The sequence below is a fragment of the Polyodon spathula genome, chromosome 8 (genome assembly GCF_017654505.1).
Source record: "Polyodon spathula isolate WHYD16114869_AA chromosome 8, ASM1765450v1, whole genome shotgun sequence".
Lineage (NCBI taxonomy): Eukaryota > Metazoa > Chordata > Actinopteri > Acipenseriformes > Polyodontidae > Polyodon > Polyodon spathula.
Genome location: NC_054541.1, coordinates 36706414 through 36721603, shown reverse-complemented (window position 1 = coordinate 36721603; position 15190 = coordinate 36706414). Strand labels below are relative to the sequence as shown.

Here is a 15190-nt window from a genome sequence, read left to right as displayed (position 1 = left end):
AAACCCATTTGAGCATGCTTGATCACCTCAAAAACCAATTCCCCACAAACGGCTTAAAAAGGAAACTTGGCTTGCATCTGCCAAATATTAAATGCATGTGATGCTGCTGTGAACAGTAAGTTTTCTTTTTACTGCCCGGTTTTATTTCCTGGAATTTGAAGCATGGGTAAGTTTCCATAAATACTGTGTAGAGTTTGACTGGCCAACAGCCTGAAGTGGAAAAATGCAAGCCATCCATCTACTCCAACATTCCAATCTGTCTATATATGTTGATATGAATGAAATGGGGAATGAACTAGTTCAGGTCAGCATCAAACTAGAATATAGTTTCAGGAGTTCTGTGTGTAATTCACAAATGGGACATCTACAATAGTTATCTTTTTGCTCTTTCAAATTTCTCATGCACTAAAGAAAAATAGATACTAGTCCCAAAGGTTAATGATTGAAACGCTGAAAGTTACTGTAAACTACAGTACAAGTCTATAGAATTAATGTCATGTCAAGTCATCGCTTGGCTTTGAAACCAAAGATCTTCAACAATTTAGAGTAACATGATAGTACAGTAAATGTATTGAATGCAATAGCCCCTCTCTCTGTACAATTACACACTCTATTTACTATTGAGCTTATTCTTGTGATTCTGGCCACATCCAAGGATTTAAGCTGCAAAACCAACACCATGCCAGTACTAATCTTAACATGCTGTTGCATGAAATAGATTCTCAATGCAAGTTTCTAATGGTTTTGTGTGCCTGCATATCTATGAGAAACAGGGCAGCAGATCCAATATGTTTAACTCAACCATTGTTTGGCATGTCTTATGATCTACAGCAGGGGTTTTCAACCTGTTTTTCAACCGTACCCCTTCTGTCGGGAGGTTTCAGCCAAAGTACCCTTTACAACTTTCGCTCACTGAATGGTATCACAGTTGCAATAAAATTTAGATTAACCTGGTCAACGCCCCCCCCCCCCCCCCCCCCCCTGTTTATTTAAAATATAATTTAAATATAATAGTCTGGGACTGAGAAACTGCTGAGACAGAAACCCAAACAGTAGGCATTCTTAAAACTTAATTGCATGTCTTTGAAGGCACAGAATTAAAAAAAAAACACACGCTTCTTTGGAAACACTTGCATTCACTTTCTATTGGGCAAAGTCATTATAAATAACACAAATAGTCTGCACTATAAGTGTTTATCATTTATTTCCCACCTCAGCATAATTGTGTGCCGTTTAAAATGTTTAGAATATAAGAAAACATTAACCTCAAGATAAAACTATAATTACTAACAATACACTTTTTATTAAAGCCAGCATAAAAATAATCCAAAGGGACCCTGTATAACTTTGCTTTGCACTTGCTGTACTCGCGTGTTCTTCCTTCGCTTTTCTTCTGCAAGTAAAATAAATTAAAACTCATCAGTCTCACCAAAGGTGCATAGGAGACCAAATAACAAAATGAAAAAATAACACACTCCTGCACACTGTATTTTGCCAAATCAATTTTTTTTTTTTAAAGAATAAAAAAAGTGAGAAATTAATGTTTCGTTGGCAAAACATTCATCAGAGCACCAAATGTGTCAAACACCAAAAACATATTCAACCAGCCGCTATTGCTGTTAATAAAATGCAGCCACGGTAATAAATTAAACAAAACCCATCAAAGTGTGAGTATTGTGATGACTATTTATGTTTACCAGAGCATTTTTACTTCTAAAAAAAGCATAAACACTGTGCTTCACTGATATGACCAGTTGAAAGAGTAGATAGGGCCTGGTTACTACGGAACACATATAGTAACCTGTGTATGTGCTATAAAAAAGGTCAAATGTAAAACTGGCTTAACTCCTGAGTGTGCGCACATAGGGTCATGGTTACTATGTAAAAAAGGCATTCTGCACTATTAGCTAAAGTGTTTGGTACTGGTACTGGAAGCCGAAAAGTTGCTGGCAACTCTAGTTTTATTTAGTTTTTGACAACTGAAATGACACTCTTTTTTGTCAGGTGGTAATGAGTCCAGTAATAAACAAGGAAGAGTTGGCTGTTCCAGTTGCAAGCAGTTGCGCTTGTTGCAGGGACGTCCACATATAAGCGACTCGGTTGCATGAAACTAAGTTGCACAACTGATCGCTCAGGTGTGGACTCAGCTTTAGAAGTACTCCCAGGGGTACATGTACCCCCGGCTGAAAACCCTTGATCTACAGTACACTCACTCACATCCAGACAAAAACACAGAAACCCCTCTTTACTCGACAGCATTCATACCCTTCAGGTTAAAACCAACCACTTCAGCATTTACAAACATGGCAAGTTGTGCAAAATCTGACAAAAAGTTGTCAAGGGATAAATTGAAATGAACTGCATTAAAACTACCTTAAAACACAAATAATAAAAAATAGACTATTTCAGATATTTCTTTCTATGATGTGGGTATCCAATTGAATGCCATTGCTCTTACTGCATGAAACTTTAAAAAGTGCAAATAGTCCTACAAAATGAATGTGCCCAAACCACACAGGTACAGTATGACATCCCAGCACGATTTGTATGCCACAGAAATCACACATGTAAAGTAATACAGCACAATGCTATACTGTAGTACCACTGAGCAGAACTATGGGACTTATAAAATGCTATTGTTCTTTATTAATTGTGTTTGACAAACATAACCTCAATTAGCTTTGTGGTTCAACAAACATGTGCCTAATTTAAGCTTTACTTTTTAGAACAATATTTTCAGACGGATGGAAATGGCACAAATTCGTAACCTGTTGTGTAATGGGAGAGTCCTTTGCATGAGTGATATTGATTTCCATTACATGACAGTAGGATTTAAAAATTTTTTTTTAGGTATGATCAGAAACATGAGCACAGGTGGTCACAAGATAGGTGCATCACCACACACGTCACAGGTGTGTCATGAGGAAAAGGTCAGTAGGCGATTTTGATTACAGAACATTACATAGAACATAAGAAAGTTTAAAAATGAGGAGGCGGCCATTCGGCCCATCTTGCTCGTTTGGTTGTTAGTAGCTTATTGATCCCAGAATCTCATCAAGCAGCTTCTTGAAGGATCCCAGGGTGTCAGCTTCAACAATATAACAACTGATTGACACACACAAAAAAACCAAAAAGAAACAGTTATTTATTGTATTTACAGTAGTGAAATGCTAGCAAGCAATTACATTTAAAAAAAATCCTTATGGGATTAAATGGCGTTAAAAGGACAGCGGTAGGTTTCAAGATAATTAAAATAGACTGTAGGCTTTTCTTTACAGCCTTGCTGCATTTCCAGAATCTAGCCGTTACAATGCAAGCCTAATACTGATACCATTCTGCAGCTCTGACAGTCTGGTAACCAAGGCAACAGGAGCAGCTGGTTGATGTCAGGCTCCACCAAGGAAAGCATTTGTGGCTTTATCAAACTGCCGTATACAGTAAACAAAGGATGCATGTCCCTAAAAAGATGTGGCTAAAAAACAAATAATATGGCACATTGCCCAATATCATAATTATGATAAGTAGTAAAGTTGTGAAGTTACATTATGAAGTCTTCTGACATATACTGTACATGCAATTTGCAACAAATAAACTCCCAAAGAACAGAGATCCATGTTGTGTAGAAATACATAACTGATTAATAACTCAACTGCCTATTGTAAACTAAACAGTAAAATGATCCAGATTTCACTGTACTTTCCAAACCATTCTGTATAATATGGCCATCTTTTTGTGCCTTATTTCTTTAGCTGTCAATAACTATGTGGCATACAGTAGATTCATACCATGCATACTATTGTATGCAAAACATTAAAGGAAACGTATTGGTAGGCTTGAGCTCCTTCTGTTTCACTTTTGAAGAGTACATTTGAAGTGAATCAACCGTACTGTACATCTGTCATTGGTGGCATTATACATTTGCACACTACATTTAACAACAGCCTGCTTTATTTATTGCACTCCACCCACGTGGGTTGCTAAACCAAGACGACATGCAAAGTAATAACAATGAAATACCTGTCCTTTATTCACTGACATGAAGTATGAAAAAGGAGCTTTACTGTATGTGAAACTAACAGGCCTAAACAGAGCCCTATTTTGACACTTTGCCATACAAAGCCAAGGCACATTTTCAGAGAACAATAAACATTTTAATGGTAAAAAGGAAATACATGCAGGAAGGAAAAATCTAATTATAGTACCGCAGTTCCTTGCTACAGTAGTTTTATATTGCTTGTTTTTTTACTATTTCTCTCTGAATATTTGTGTTTTATGAGGCATTTTCACCTATAATCAGCTGTCAGGGTACAGTGTATGCTTTTGTGGTATTCCTGGAGCTTCAAACAATAGACTGCCATACATGTGCAAGGGCTACAGAAACAGCCAACCAAATTTAAAAAATAGGAGGCCATTGACAATAATTTATTGTTGGATAAATCACTTCATCTTTATTATTTTCCCCATTATTCTAGTAGCCTTATCAACATTTCACCATATAAATTCTAACTGGATTCAACATTTCCATGACATTACAATCCTATGTATTAAACCCTGCCTTCACCTCTTGTTATTGTGAAGAAACCTGTACTCATTCTAAAGTAAACAGATATGGGACCATGATTAGATCGCTTGGTTTCTTACTTGAAGTTGTCAGCCTATAAAATCCCATCACTTGCTGGAACCACTCCTTTGTTCAATTCAAAGCACCCAATAACAATCACATTCTACCCGACTAAGATAAGTACAACACACCCATGCTAAACACATGGCACACAAGTTTGTGTTCTAAGGCTTTTGAAGAAATGGGCATTAGTATAGATTTGAGAGGAGATAAGAAACTGGAAAGCTTCCGACCAACAGGTTCACCCGGATCTGAAAGTATTAAAGAATGGTGCATATTATAGCTGCACACAGCTTAAAAACCCCCCCCCCCCCCCCCCCCCCCCCCCCCGGAAGAAAATTACAGTTAGTCATCAATAAAAAATTGTATTAGGAGGACAAAAGCACATGACTCAAGAAATGAATTGTTGCCCTGTACCATCTCATCTACAATGAATACATTTAATTTTAATCTTAAAATTGTTTTAAATAAAACACACACTGCCTTGTGAGATACTATACTCAAATATTCAATTCGTAACAGAAACCATGGCACGTCAAGCAAAACACAAATTCAATACCAGCTTCTGATTGAATGTTACTTGTATGCAGGATTTTTCAGTATCTTACACGGTTTGTTCTGGAATCAAATTCAAACTCATCTTTGTTTTTGCATCTCTCGTCAGACAGGCCACACATGTGATTGACATTAAGCAGCATTAAGAGATTGTGACTTTGCATCCTGGTACCGATTCCTGTCTGGTAATGTGTTTTTTTTTTTAAGCCCACAGAGCAGGGACTGCTCTCCTTTCTGATGGAGATTTATTAGTTTAGCAATTAGATATTATCATGGTATTACAGCAATCTTACTGTGGGGCCCGTCACTCCGAAATTAATGGAAAAATGCTGTCTTTCAAGGCAAATGTTCACTTATCTTGAGGTAGAGACATAAACAGCAGAGACATCATAATAATAAAAAAACATACCTGTAAAGATATCTTCTAGATCAAATGCATACAGAGCTCATTTGAACAAAACCATTCAAAGCTAGTTTCTCATCCTTGTGTTTGGAAAGCAGAGGAAAGCTAGTGAAAGGCAGTCTCTGGGATAGACTGTCAGACTGAAAGATGGAGGGGGGTGGTGGGGGGAGGATGTGCAAAATCAATTTTGCGCCATCCACTAGCATCATTGGCTCTTTGTACAAAACGGCAGAGCTCAGAGCCTGCAGAACAATCGGTCATAAGGAAGCAAAAAGAACCACCACAAAAAACACAGCATCACTTAACACACACAAAACTGGAGAGCAGTACTTACATGACGATTCAGTGCCGAACATGGCTGGCCCAGATGCTGTTGTGAAAAGGGGGGAGGGGGGGAGGAGATGAGGCAGCTACACAATAGGAGTCATCAAAGCAGACAATGCAGCCCAGGCTCCATGGCTGACAGATGCTCTCTCTGTTCCTAATCTTCAAGCTGCAAACAGCTTTCGCTTGAAACCAATATGAATAAATACTCCTTGGGGGGGGGGGGGGGGGGGGGGGGGCTGGGGGATACAGAGGACTGGATGAATTAGCTCCTCTTTCTGTGAAGCAGCACTAGGTAGCAGAAACCAGATACTGCAATCTACTAGCCCGGCTCCAAAGTAAGACAATAGCATGAGCTATGCAAACACTGAATGACGTAAAGACACTGCAAAGACTGAGTGCTGTTAACCAGAAGCTTGCAGGGCTCAATGGGAGCAGGCAAATCAAAGAGGGATTTTATTGTTCCAAAAAATGAAAATGCACACAACCCCCACAGGAGCCAATTCAGGGAATACTAGAACCGTACATCTGGCAGCAAGGAACATTGAAACAAGAAATGGCCAATATTTAGGGGGCACATAACAGTGGGGTCAACAGTACAGCAAAAACGTGGTAGTCTTTCTCAGACATAAGAATATATGTAAAGGTATTGTTAAATTGTTTAAATTGGGCAGCAATTAATAGTATACTTATCACATATGTTATTAAAATATACATGTACTGTATAATTGTATAACTAGATACACCTAGAAAGAAATAATAACAATAAAATTGAAAACCTGAGGAGTTGAGTTTTAAAAATTACAATTTGTAGTTCCTTCTGTCATTGACATGGAAATAGCTTCTTATCTTTACAATACTAGCACATTTAGTAGATTAAATATAGTAACCGAACTGTTACTGTACATAGTGGATATTCATTTAATACTTATCTTTTAGCGATCAGTCTTTTATTAATGGGTTTGCTTGGTTTTTCAAACAGAGGTGGTAAATTTAAGTGCAGTATCATTGTAGAATATAGTTTATCAGTTATATTACACAAACAGCTTTCTATGGCACCTTACTGCTGAAACTCGAGTCAAACGACACCGGATTTAAAATGGAGGAGAACACAAAGACACAGGATTTAAAATGGAGGAGAACACAAAGACGCTATGTTTCAAATTCATGCACACGCATGTGTTTTTCACTCTATCATTATAGGAGATAACAGTCAAAGCAAAATAAGCACCCTGAAGAGTAAGTAGAGAGGTTGCAGAAAACACAGCATCACACCTCCCCACAGGGCGCTGTGACAAAAAATTGAAGACGTCTGAAGCAGGCTTACATGCCGCAGAAAAGAGAAGAGACAAAATGGAATGGAAAAAATCTACAAACTACTTAATGAAGAAACCAGAAGAGACTGAGAAGTTCAAATGTTACATAAGAACATAAGAACATAAGAACATAAGAAAGTTTACAAACGAGAGGAGGCCATTCGGCCCATCTTGCTCGTTTGGTTGTTAGTAGCTTATTGATCCCAAAATCTCATCAAGCAGCTTCTTGAAGGATCCCAGGGTGTCAGCTTCAACAACATTACTGGGGAGTTGATTCCAGACCCTCACAATTCTCTGTGTAAAAAAGTGTCTCCTATTTTCTGTTCTGAATGCCCCTTTTTCTAAACTCCATTTGTGACCCCTGGTCCTTGTTTCTTTTTTCAGGCTGAAAAAGTCCCTTGCGTCGACACTGTCAATACCTTTTAGAATTTTGAATGCTTGAATTAGGTCGCCACGTAGTCTTCTTTGTTCAAGACTGAACAGATTCAATTCTTTTAGCCTGTCTGCATATGACATGCCTTTTAAGCCCGGAATAATTCTGGTCGCTCTTCTTTGCACTCTTTCTAGAGCAGCAATATCTTTTTTATAGCGAGGTGACCAGAACTGCACACAGTATTCAAGATGAGGTCTTACTAGTGCATTGTACAGTTTTAACATTACTTCCCTTGATTTAAATTCAACACTTTTCACAATGTATCCGAGTATCTTGTTAGCCTTTTTTATAGCTTCCCCACATTGCCTAGATGAAGACATTTCTGAGTCAACAAAAACTCCTAGGTCTTTTTCATAGATTCCTTCTCCAATTTCAATATCTCCCATATGATATTTATAATGTACATTTTTATTTCCTGCGTGCAGTACCTTACACTTTTCTCTATTAAATGTCATTTGCCATGTATCTGCCCAGTTCTGAATCTTGTCTAGATCATTTTGAATGACCTTTGCTGCTGCAACAGTGTTTGCCACTCCTCCTACTTTTGTGTCGTCTGCAAATTTAACAAGTTTGCTTACTATACCAGAATCTAAATCATTAATGTAGATTAGGAATAGCAGAGGACCTAATACTGATCCCTGTGGTACACCGCTGGTTACCACACTCCATTCTGAGGTTTTTCCTCTAATCAGTACTTTCTGTTTTCTACATGTTAACCACTCCCTAATCCATGTACATGTGTTTCCTTGAATCCCAACTGCGTTCAGTTTGAGAATTAATCTTTTGTGCGGGACTTTGTCAAAAGCTTTCTGGAAATCTAAATAAACCATGTCATATGCTTTGCAATTATCCATTATCGATGTTGCATCCTCAAAAAAATCAAGCAAGTTAGTTAGGCACGATCTCCCTTTCCTAAAACCATGTTGACTGTCTCCCAGTACCCTGTTACCATATAGGTAATTTTCCATTTTGGCTCTTATTATAGTTTCCATAAGTTTGCATATAATAGAAGTCAGGCTTACTGGTCTGTAGTTACCTGGTTCAGTTTTGTTTCCCTTTTTGTGGATCGGTATTACGTTTGCAATTTTCCAGTCTGTCGGTACCACCCCTGTGTCAAGAGACTGCTGCATGATCTTGGTTAGCGGTTTGTAAATTACTTCTTTCATTTCTTTGAGTACTACTGGGAGGATCTCATCCGGCCCAGGGGATTTGTTTATTTTAAGAGCTCCTAGTCCCTTTAACACTTCTGCCTCAGTTATGCTAAAGTTATTTAAAACTGGATAGGAACTGGATGACATGTGGGGCATGTTGTCAGTATCTTCCTTTGTAAAAACTTGTGAAAAGTAATCATTTAACATATTTGCTATTTTTTTTTCTTCCTCTACGATTTTGCCATTTGTATCTCTTAAACATTTAATCTCCTCTTTGAATGTTCTCTTGCTGTTGTAATATTGGAAAAACATTTTGGAATTGGTTTTAGCTCCCTTAGCAATGTTCATTTCTATTTCTCTCTTGGCCTTTCTAACTTCCTTTTTGACTTGCATTTGCAGTTCTGTGTACTCTTTCTGTGTACTTTCCTTTTGGTCCTTTTTTAATGCTCTGTAAAGTGCCTTTTTTCGCTGAATATTTTTTTTAATTGATCTATTAAACCATTTTGGCAATTTAGTTTTACATTTAGATTTGTCTACTTTAGGGATGTAATTGTTTTGCGCCTCTAGTACTACGTTTTTGAAGAACAACCATCCTTCTTCTGTGGGTGTTTTCTCTATTTTACTCCAATCTACTTCTGTTAGTCTCTGTTTCATGCCTTCATAGTTTGCTTTTCTAAAATTGTAAACCTTAGCTTTAGTCTTTACTTTTGAGGATTTAAAAAACACTTCAAATGAGACCATGTTGTGGTCTGAGTTTGCCAGTGGTTCTCTGACCTCTGTTTTAGTTATTCTATCTTCGTTATTTGAAAAGACTAAATCAAGGCATGCCTCCCCTCTAGTCGGTGCCTTCACAAATTGTGTTAGGAAGCAGTCATTTGTCATTTCCACCATTTCTATTTCATCCTTCGCGCTACCCACCGGGTTTTCCCATTTTATTTGGGGGAAGTTGAAATCCCCCATTAGTATGGCTTCTCCTTTGCTACACACATTTCTAATGTCATTGTATAACAGATTATTTTGCTCACCGTCTGAATCTGGCGGTCTATAGCATGCTCCTATTATTATGCCTTTTGAATTTTTGTCTGTTATTCTGACCCATATTGATTCGGTTTTATTTTCTTTGTCCAGGTTTAACACCTGGGCTTCAAGACTGTTTCTTATGTATAGCGCTACCCCTCCTCCTCTTCTGTCCTGCCTGTCTTTCCTATACAGTGTATACCCACAAATATTATATTCGTCCCCATCACTCTCAGATAACCACGTTTCTGTAACACCTATCACATCATAGTTACCTGTTAGTGCAGTAGCTTCAAGTTCTAGAATTTTGTTTCTGATACTTCTAGCATTTAGATAAATACATTTAATGGTTGTCTTACCTGAGTTGTTGTTCTTGTTTTGATGCGGTCTCCCTTCTGTTTTTTTGTTGATTTCTCCCCCCTTCCTTTCTAGTTTAAATGCTTCCGAACCTGCTCGAGGATCTTTTCTCCAAGTAGACTAGTTCCCTTGTTATTTAAATGCAGTCCATCCCGTCTATACAGATAGTCCTCGTTGTAGAAAGTGGTCCAATGATCAAGATAGGTGAAGCCTTCCCGTGTGCACCACGTCTTCAACCATTGGTTTTGATTTATTATTTCCAGCTGTCCATATGGTCCTTTGCAAGGTGCGGGTAGTATACCAGAAAATACCACAGTTTTGGTTTTCTCTTTTAATTTCCTTCCTAGCTCTCTGAATTTGTTTTGCAGGGATTTTGGTCTGTCTCTTCCAATGTTGTTTGTACCGATGTGGACGACTACTACCGGGTCGTCTCCTGTTCGTTCTAGGAGCCTGTCCACGTTTTCAGTGATGTGCTTGACCGAGGCTCCCGGAAGGCAGCACACTGTTGTAGTAAGGGGGTCCAAACTGCGAATTGAACTTGCTGTGTTTCTCAATATGGAGTCCCCAACAATCATGACCTCCCTTCTTTTTGCTGTCTGGTCACCACTGTCAATGGGGTCCTGGATGTTGTTCCTTTCATTCTCTTGTTGTTGGTTCTGCTCATCACAATTCTGAAGTGACTCAAATCTGTTGGTTGTTTTGATTTCTGGTGGTTGTGTTTGACGAAGTTTCTTTTTTTCCCTGCTTCTGCCTACCTGAACCCAGCTGTTCTGACCTTCTATCTCCCTGGTGGCTTTCAGTCTGTTAGGGGTGATGCAGACTTCCATGAATTGTGGGTGTGACAGTTCCTCAAGATCTTGTTGCTGTCTCACTTCTTCCAGCTCCATTTCTAGCATGCTTACTAGTTTATGCAAATCCTGGATCGCGCGGCACTTTACGCACACTTGGTTTAGCTCCGCTGGGTTTTCTCGGATTTCCCACATCAAGCAGGTGTCACAGATTACTGGCTTGAAGACCATGTTGAGGGTTTTTTTTTTTTTGAAGTTTAGTTTCTTCTGCAGCCGTCAACCTGCTTTCAAACTGCTTCGAAACTGCTCTGTACTTTTCCACGCTGTACTTCTCCCACTCGCTGTCGCTGGGAAGACTGCCTCGTTTAACTGCGTTGTTCTGCTGTGCTGTCGGCTCCTCCCCTCGCCCGTGTCTCAAAACGGCGCTGAATTTGAATCAGCTGCTCCGAGTTTCAGCTTGTTTGTTATCAGAAAAACACACGCGGCTGTGTTTCCCCAATGTCCTCTGTTTTCTGATTAAAGCAATTCAAGATGCAATTTCTCCTTTCTGCTTCGAAACTGCTCTGTACTTTTCCACGCTGTACTTCTCCCACTCGCTGTTGTTCTGGTTTTTGATCACGCCCATTTTACAGGAAGCCTGGAATAATTTTTGCACAATTTTTTTTTTTTTTGGTTAGCCACAGTTAAGTGCATTACTGTGTGCAACTTCTGAGTCACTCTGTAAAAAAGTTTTGAAAGAAGGAAGCCAGTGCAAGCAGGTTTAGCTGCTCGACACAATAAGTGTTGAGGCTCAGTGCTTTCATTCCCTGCACTGCAGGGTCATGAGTTCAAGTCCTGGCATGGGGCGCTAAACGTATACTGAGGACGTGGCACAGTTCCAGATTGTGCTTCAGGCCCAGGGGGTCATCATACTCTTTGATAGATACTCCCTTCAGGAGTGAGAGAGCTGGAAAGGGAGAATATCCTTCACTAATTAAACATGCACACCGCGCTGCTTTACCAGAAAGCTTTAACAGACAGAAGCCAAGTTCAGACTAATAAGGTTGAACAGCTGAAGCGAACTGCATGTCAAAAATGATTGTACTGTAAACAGAAATGGTTTGCATATAAATATTGCCATGTTGCAAACATAAACCCAAGGCCCTTAACCCTTTGCTACCCAGTGTCCAATATATTTGACATTGAGAAAACAGGCATTAAGTAGGGATGCGAACCTACACAGGCCAGTAAAAGGAAAAAATTCCAATAAACACAACATTCTATTTGTTTTATGTCCTTTAAAATAAGAGACTTACCAAGCAGGCTTACAAAAATAAAGATTCAAAATTACTGGAGAAACTGTTCCAATGCATTCCTCTGTGATGAGAGCTGTAAATTGTTTCAGGCTGCAGTAGCCAGAGAGTTTTGTTGGTATTGTGTATGGAGAAACATTTCCACAGAGGAAGTATAAAAGGTTCACAATATTTTGACTGGTACAGTTTTCAACAGTTTTCCTCTTGCCCAATAAACCTGCACACACATACCTGGCTAATGTAAGCCTCAAAAAGTTATTATGACATTACCACAGTTGAGTAATAGGTTTGATTTTCAGTCTTTTAGGATCTACTTATTTGTTGGAATATGTTTCTTGGAAAACTGCACATTTCAGATTTTAGCAAGGACAGTTACTGTTTTATTGCATACTATACAGTTCTTTATTTATACATTACTCCCTTGCTAGACAGACATGTTGGGAGACAAACAGTTTGTCATAAATAATGAGGTTTCTGTTTATAAAAAAAAACACAAAAAAGAAAAGAAAAACAGGGTGAACTATATTGTGGGTTGCTGCAAAAATGTATCACCCAGTGCAAGCTAGTGCCACCTTGTTTTGGTGAGCCATTTAACAAATGCAGTGGGAAATGAAGACACATTTACAGCTACTGCCTTTGACTGGTCAGCCACAATTTCCTCCAGCAAAAACACATTACTTTTAACTCACAATCCTTCAACTTCAGTTTCTGAGCTTTCTTTCCAAAAGAGTTACACCTTCATGACTCCATGTACAATACTGTGGCTTGCTTGCATTCCTTCCTCCTTCAGTAAGTTTAACCATTATTGAGCTCTGAAAGTTTTGACCTATCCAGATTCCCTACATCCTGACAGGGAACTACACCCCACCATTTTTCAATCTACAATATCTGTATCCATGTCATACTGAGAAACTCTCTCCAGTATGCTTACATACACATAAGCAAAAATGGTTATTGTTAGACTGCTAACAAACATCGTACTTCGTTCTAAATACATACTGAGCCCATGCAGAACCACATATGTAACTATACTGAACACGTGGTGGTGGTGTTGAGGGTGAATCAATCGCTACAGAAATTGGGCACGCAGTACTGCCGTGTGTGCACCTTTGTTCTGCAGCTATATGACACTTGCTTCGTTCTGCAGCAACACCCCTCTTGTTGGCCTTATAATAAGCTTCAATTATTCAGACTTTAGGACCCAGAGGGTGTATTTTGGGCAGCTGCGTTCAAAAATAATAATTCCTTTAAAAAACTCCAAAAAATATCTAAAAATAAAACAATACATATAACATTAAACAATGAGACTTCGTTAATTAGTAAACTTTCACTAAACTCTATAAAGTCCTCAAAACTGTAGAAAACATTACTGCTCTTCTGCCTCTGCCTGAATTAAATTTAAACTGTAGACGTGTCTCTTATTTTTCACTTTATTTTGAGAGAAAGGTAACACATTTTTCGTAACAGCAAAATCAACGTGCATTAAGACATTGGTGCTTACCTGCTGTTAAATTATAGTTGCTTTTTAATGGCACTCTTAGTATGTAAACCAGAAAAAAGCATAACAAAGAACAACAGTCCAGACGTACGTCCAAGATCAGACGATGCACGATTTGAGCTGTTCTAAAAGCTTGTCCCAGCTTCAGCCATGTTTTGTGCTCTTTGCTGCCATCTGCCACAACTTGCCCTCAGTGTATGGGTATGATTCACGCAAACTCTTGAGTCTGATTTTACTTTTTTCGTATAGGAACATCGCTCGAGAGTCGGAGTTTCAGCTGTTTGCTCCAAAATAATGAGCACGGTCACATGTAACCAATAATAATATTTTAAATACTATAAACATTTCATTATGTTGGCTCTGTTGTCCTACACAGTACAATGTGGTCGGCCACATCTCATTAAATATAATTACGCCAATGTATAAAAAAAACTAGTTTTCACATTTACTTATTACAGTGCTAAAATAGGATTTAGGCAAAGCTGTAGTTATCAAGATTTTTTTTAAATGTAATTATATATATATATATATATATATATATATATATATATATATATATATATATATATATATATATATATATATATATATATATTATATATATATATAGAATTGTAAATATATAATAATTAACAGGATATTACATTTCATGTGACATTATTATTTGCATTAAGTATTACCTGAATCTGTAACTTGGTTGTTTATTCTTGTTTGGAAGATTTGATGTTTTTGTATATTTTCATTAATAACCACTATCGAGAACCATGAAGCTACTACAATGTGTATTGACTACACATTATCATTCATGCCAATGGTCCCTATGGTCAGACTGATGCCCCACTTAAGTTTTCAAATGTTGCCAAGTATGCATTATAGATTGTTTTAATTGCTGCTGAAAATCATGCAATGTTCTGTCTTTTAGAGTGACAGATCAAAGAGGGCAACAGTTAACCAGTTATTTGGCACAGTTAATGTATTTTCCAATTTCTGGAGTATTTTCAGTTATCAATTATTTTCTCACAATAACTGGGATTATCTTGAGTCTTGTTTTAACTCCTATTAATCCCAACTGCAAGAGGTTGCTATGCATCCAAATATATTCTACACTGAATCCTAAATAACACAATTGGTCTACAAAAAAAGTGTTCATCTATTAGGTATACTACAACCAGGGAGTCCAGCAGTTACTCACTTATTGCCCCACACATGAGCTACAGTACACCAGCTGACCAATTCTTTCATATTAGGGAATTACAAATGGTACATTGAAATTTCGTTCTGTTCGATATTTTATTTTAAAATACTTAAACTCGAAATCAATTATTGTAAGGTGACATTGATTTTATGTTGGGAAATATTTTTAAGAAAAATAAAAAACTGAAGTATCTTGCTTGCATAAGTTTTCAACCCCCACACATTAATCTTTGGTAGAGCC

General features: G+C 38.0%; 1 protein-coding gene across 3 annotated transcripts in view; it reads right to left on the bottom strand.

Moving 5' to 3' along the window:
* Positions 1-13920, bottom strand: part of LOC121319886 (suppressor of tumorigenicity 7 protein homolog) — a 34183-nt gene extending 20263 nt beyond the window's left edge. The window contains exon 1 of one of the 3 annotated variants that reach the window (XM_041257814.1): positions 13759-13920. Coding sequence is in view for 1 of the 3 variants with exons in the window: in XM_041257811.1 (XP_041113745.1) it covers positions 5914-5935 (22 nt within the window). In the remaining 2 variants the exon portion in view is untranslated. Of the gene's footprint in view, positions 1-5585; positions 5878-5913; positions 6100-13758 lie in introns of those variants that run through there. The other 2 variants (XM_041257811.1, XM_041257813.1) reach the window with 2 other exon arrangements.
* Between the last annotated feature and the right edge of the window lie 1270 nt (positions 13921-15190).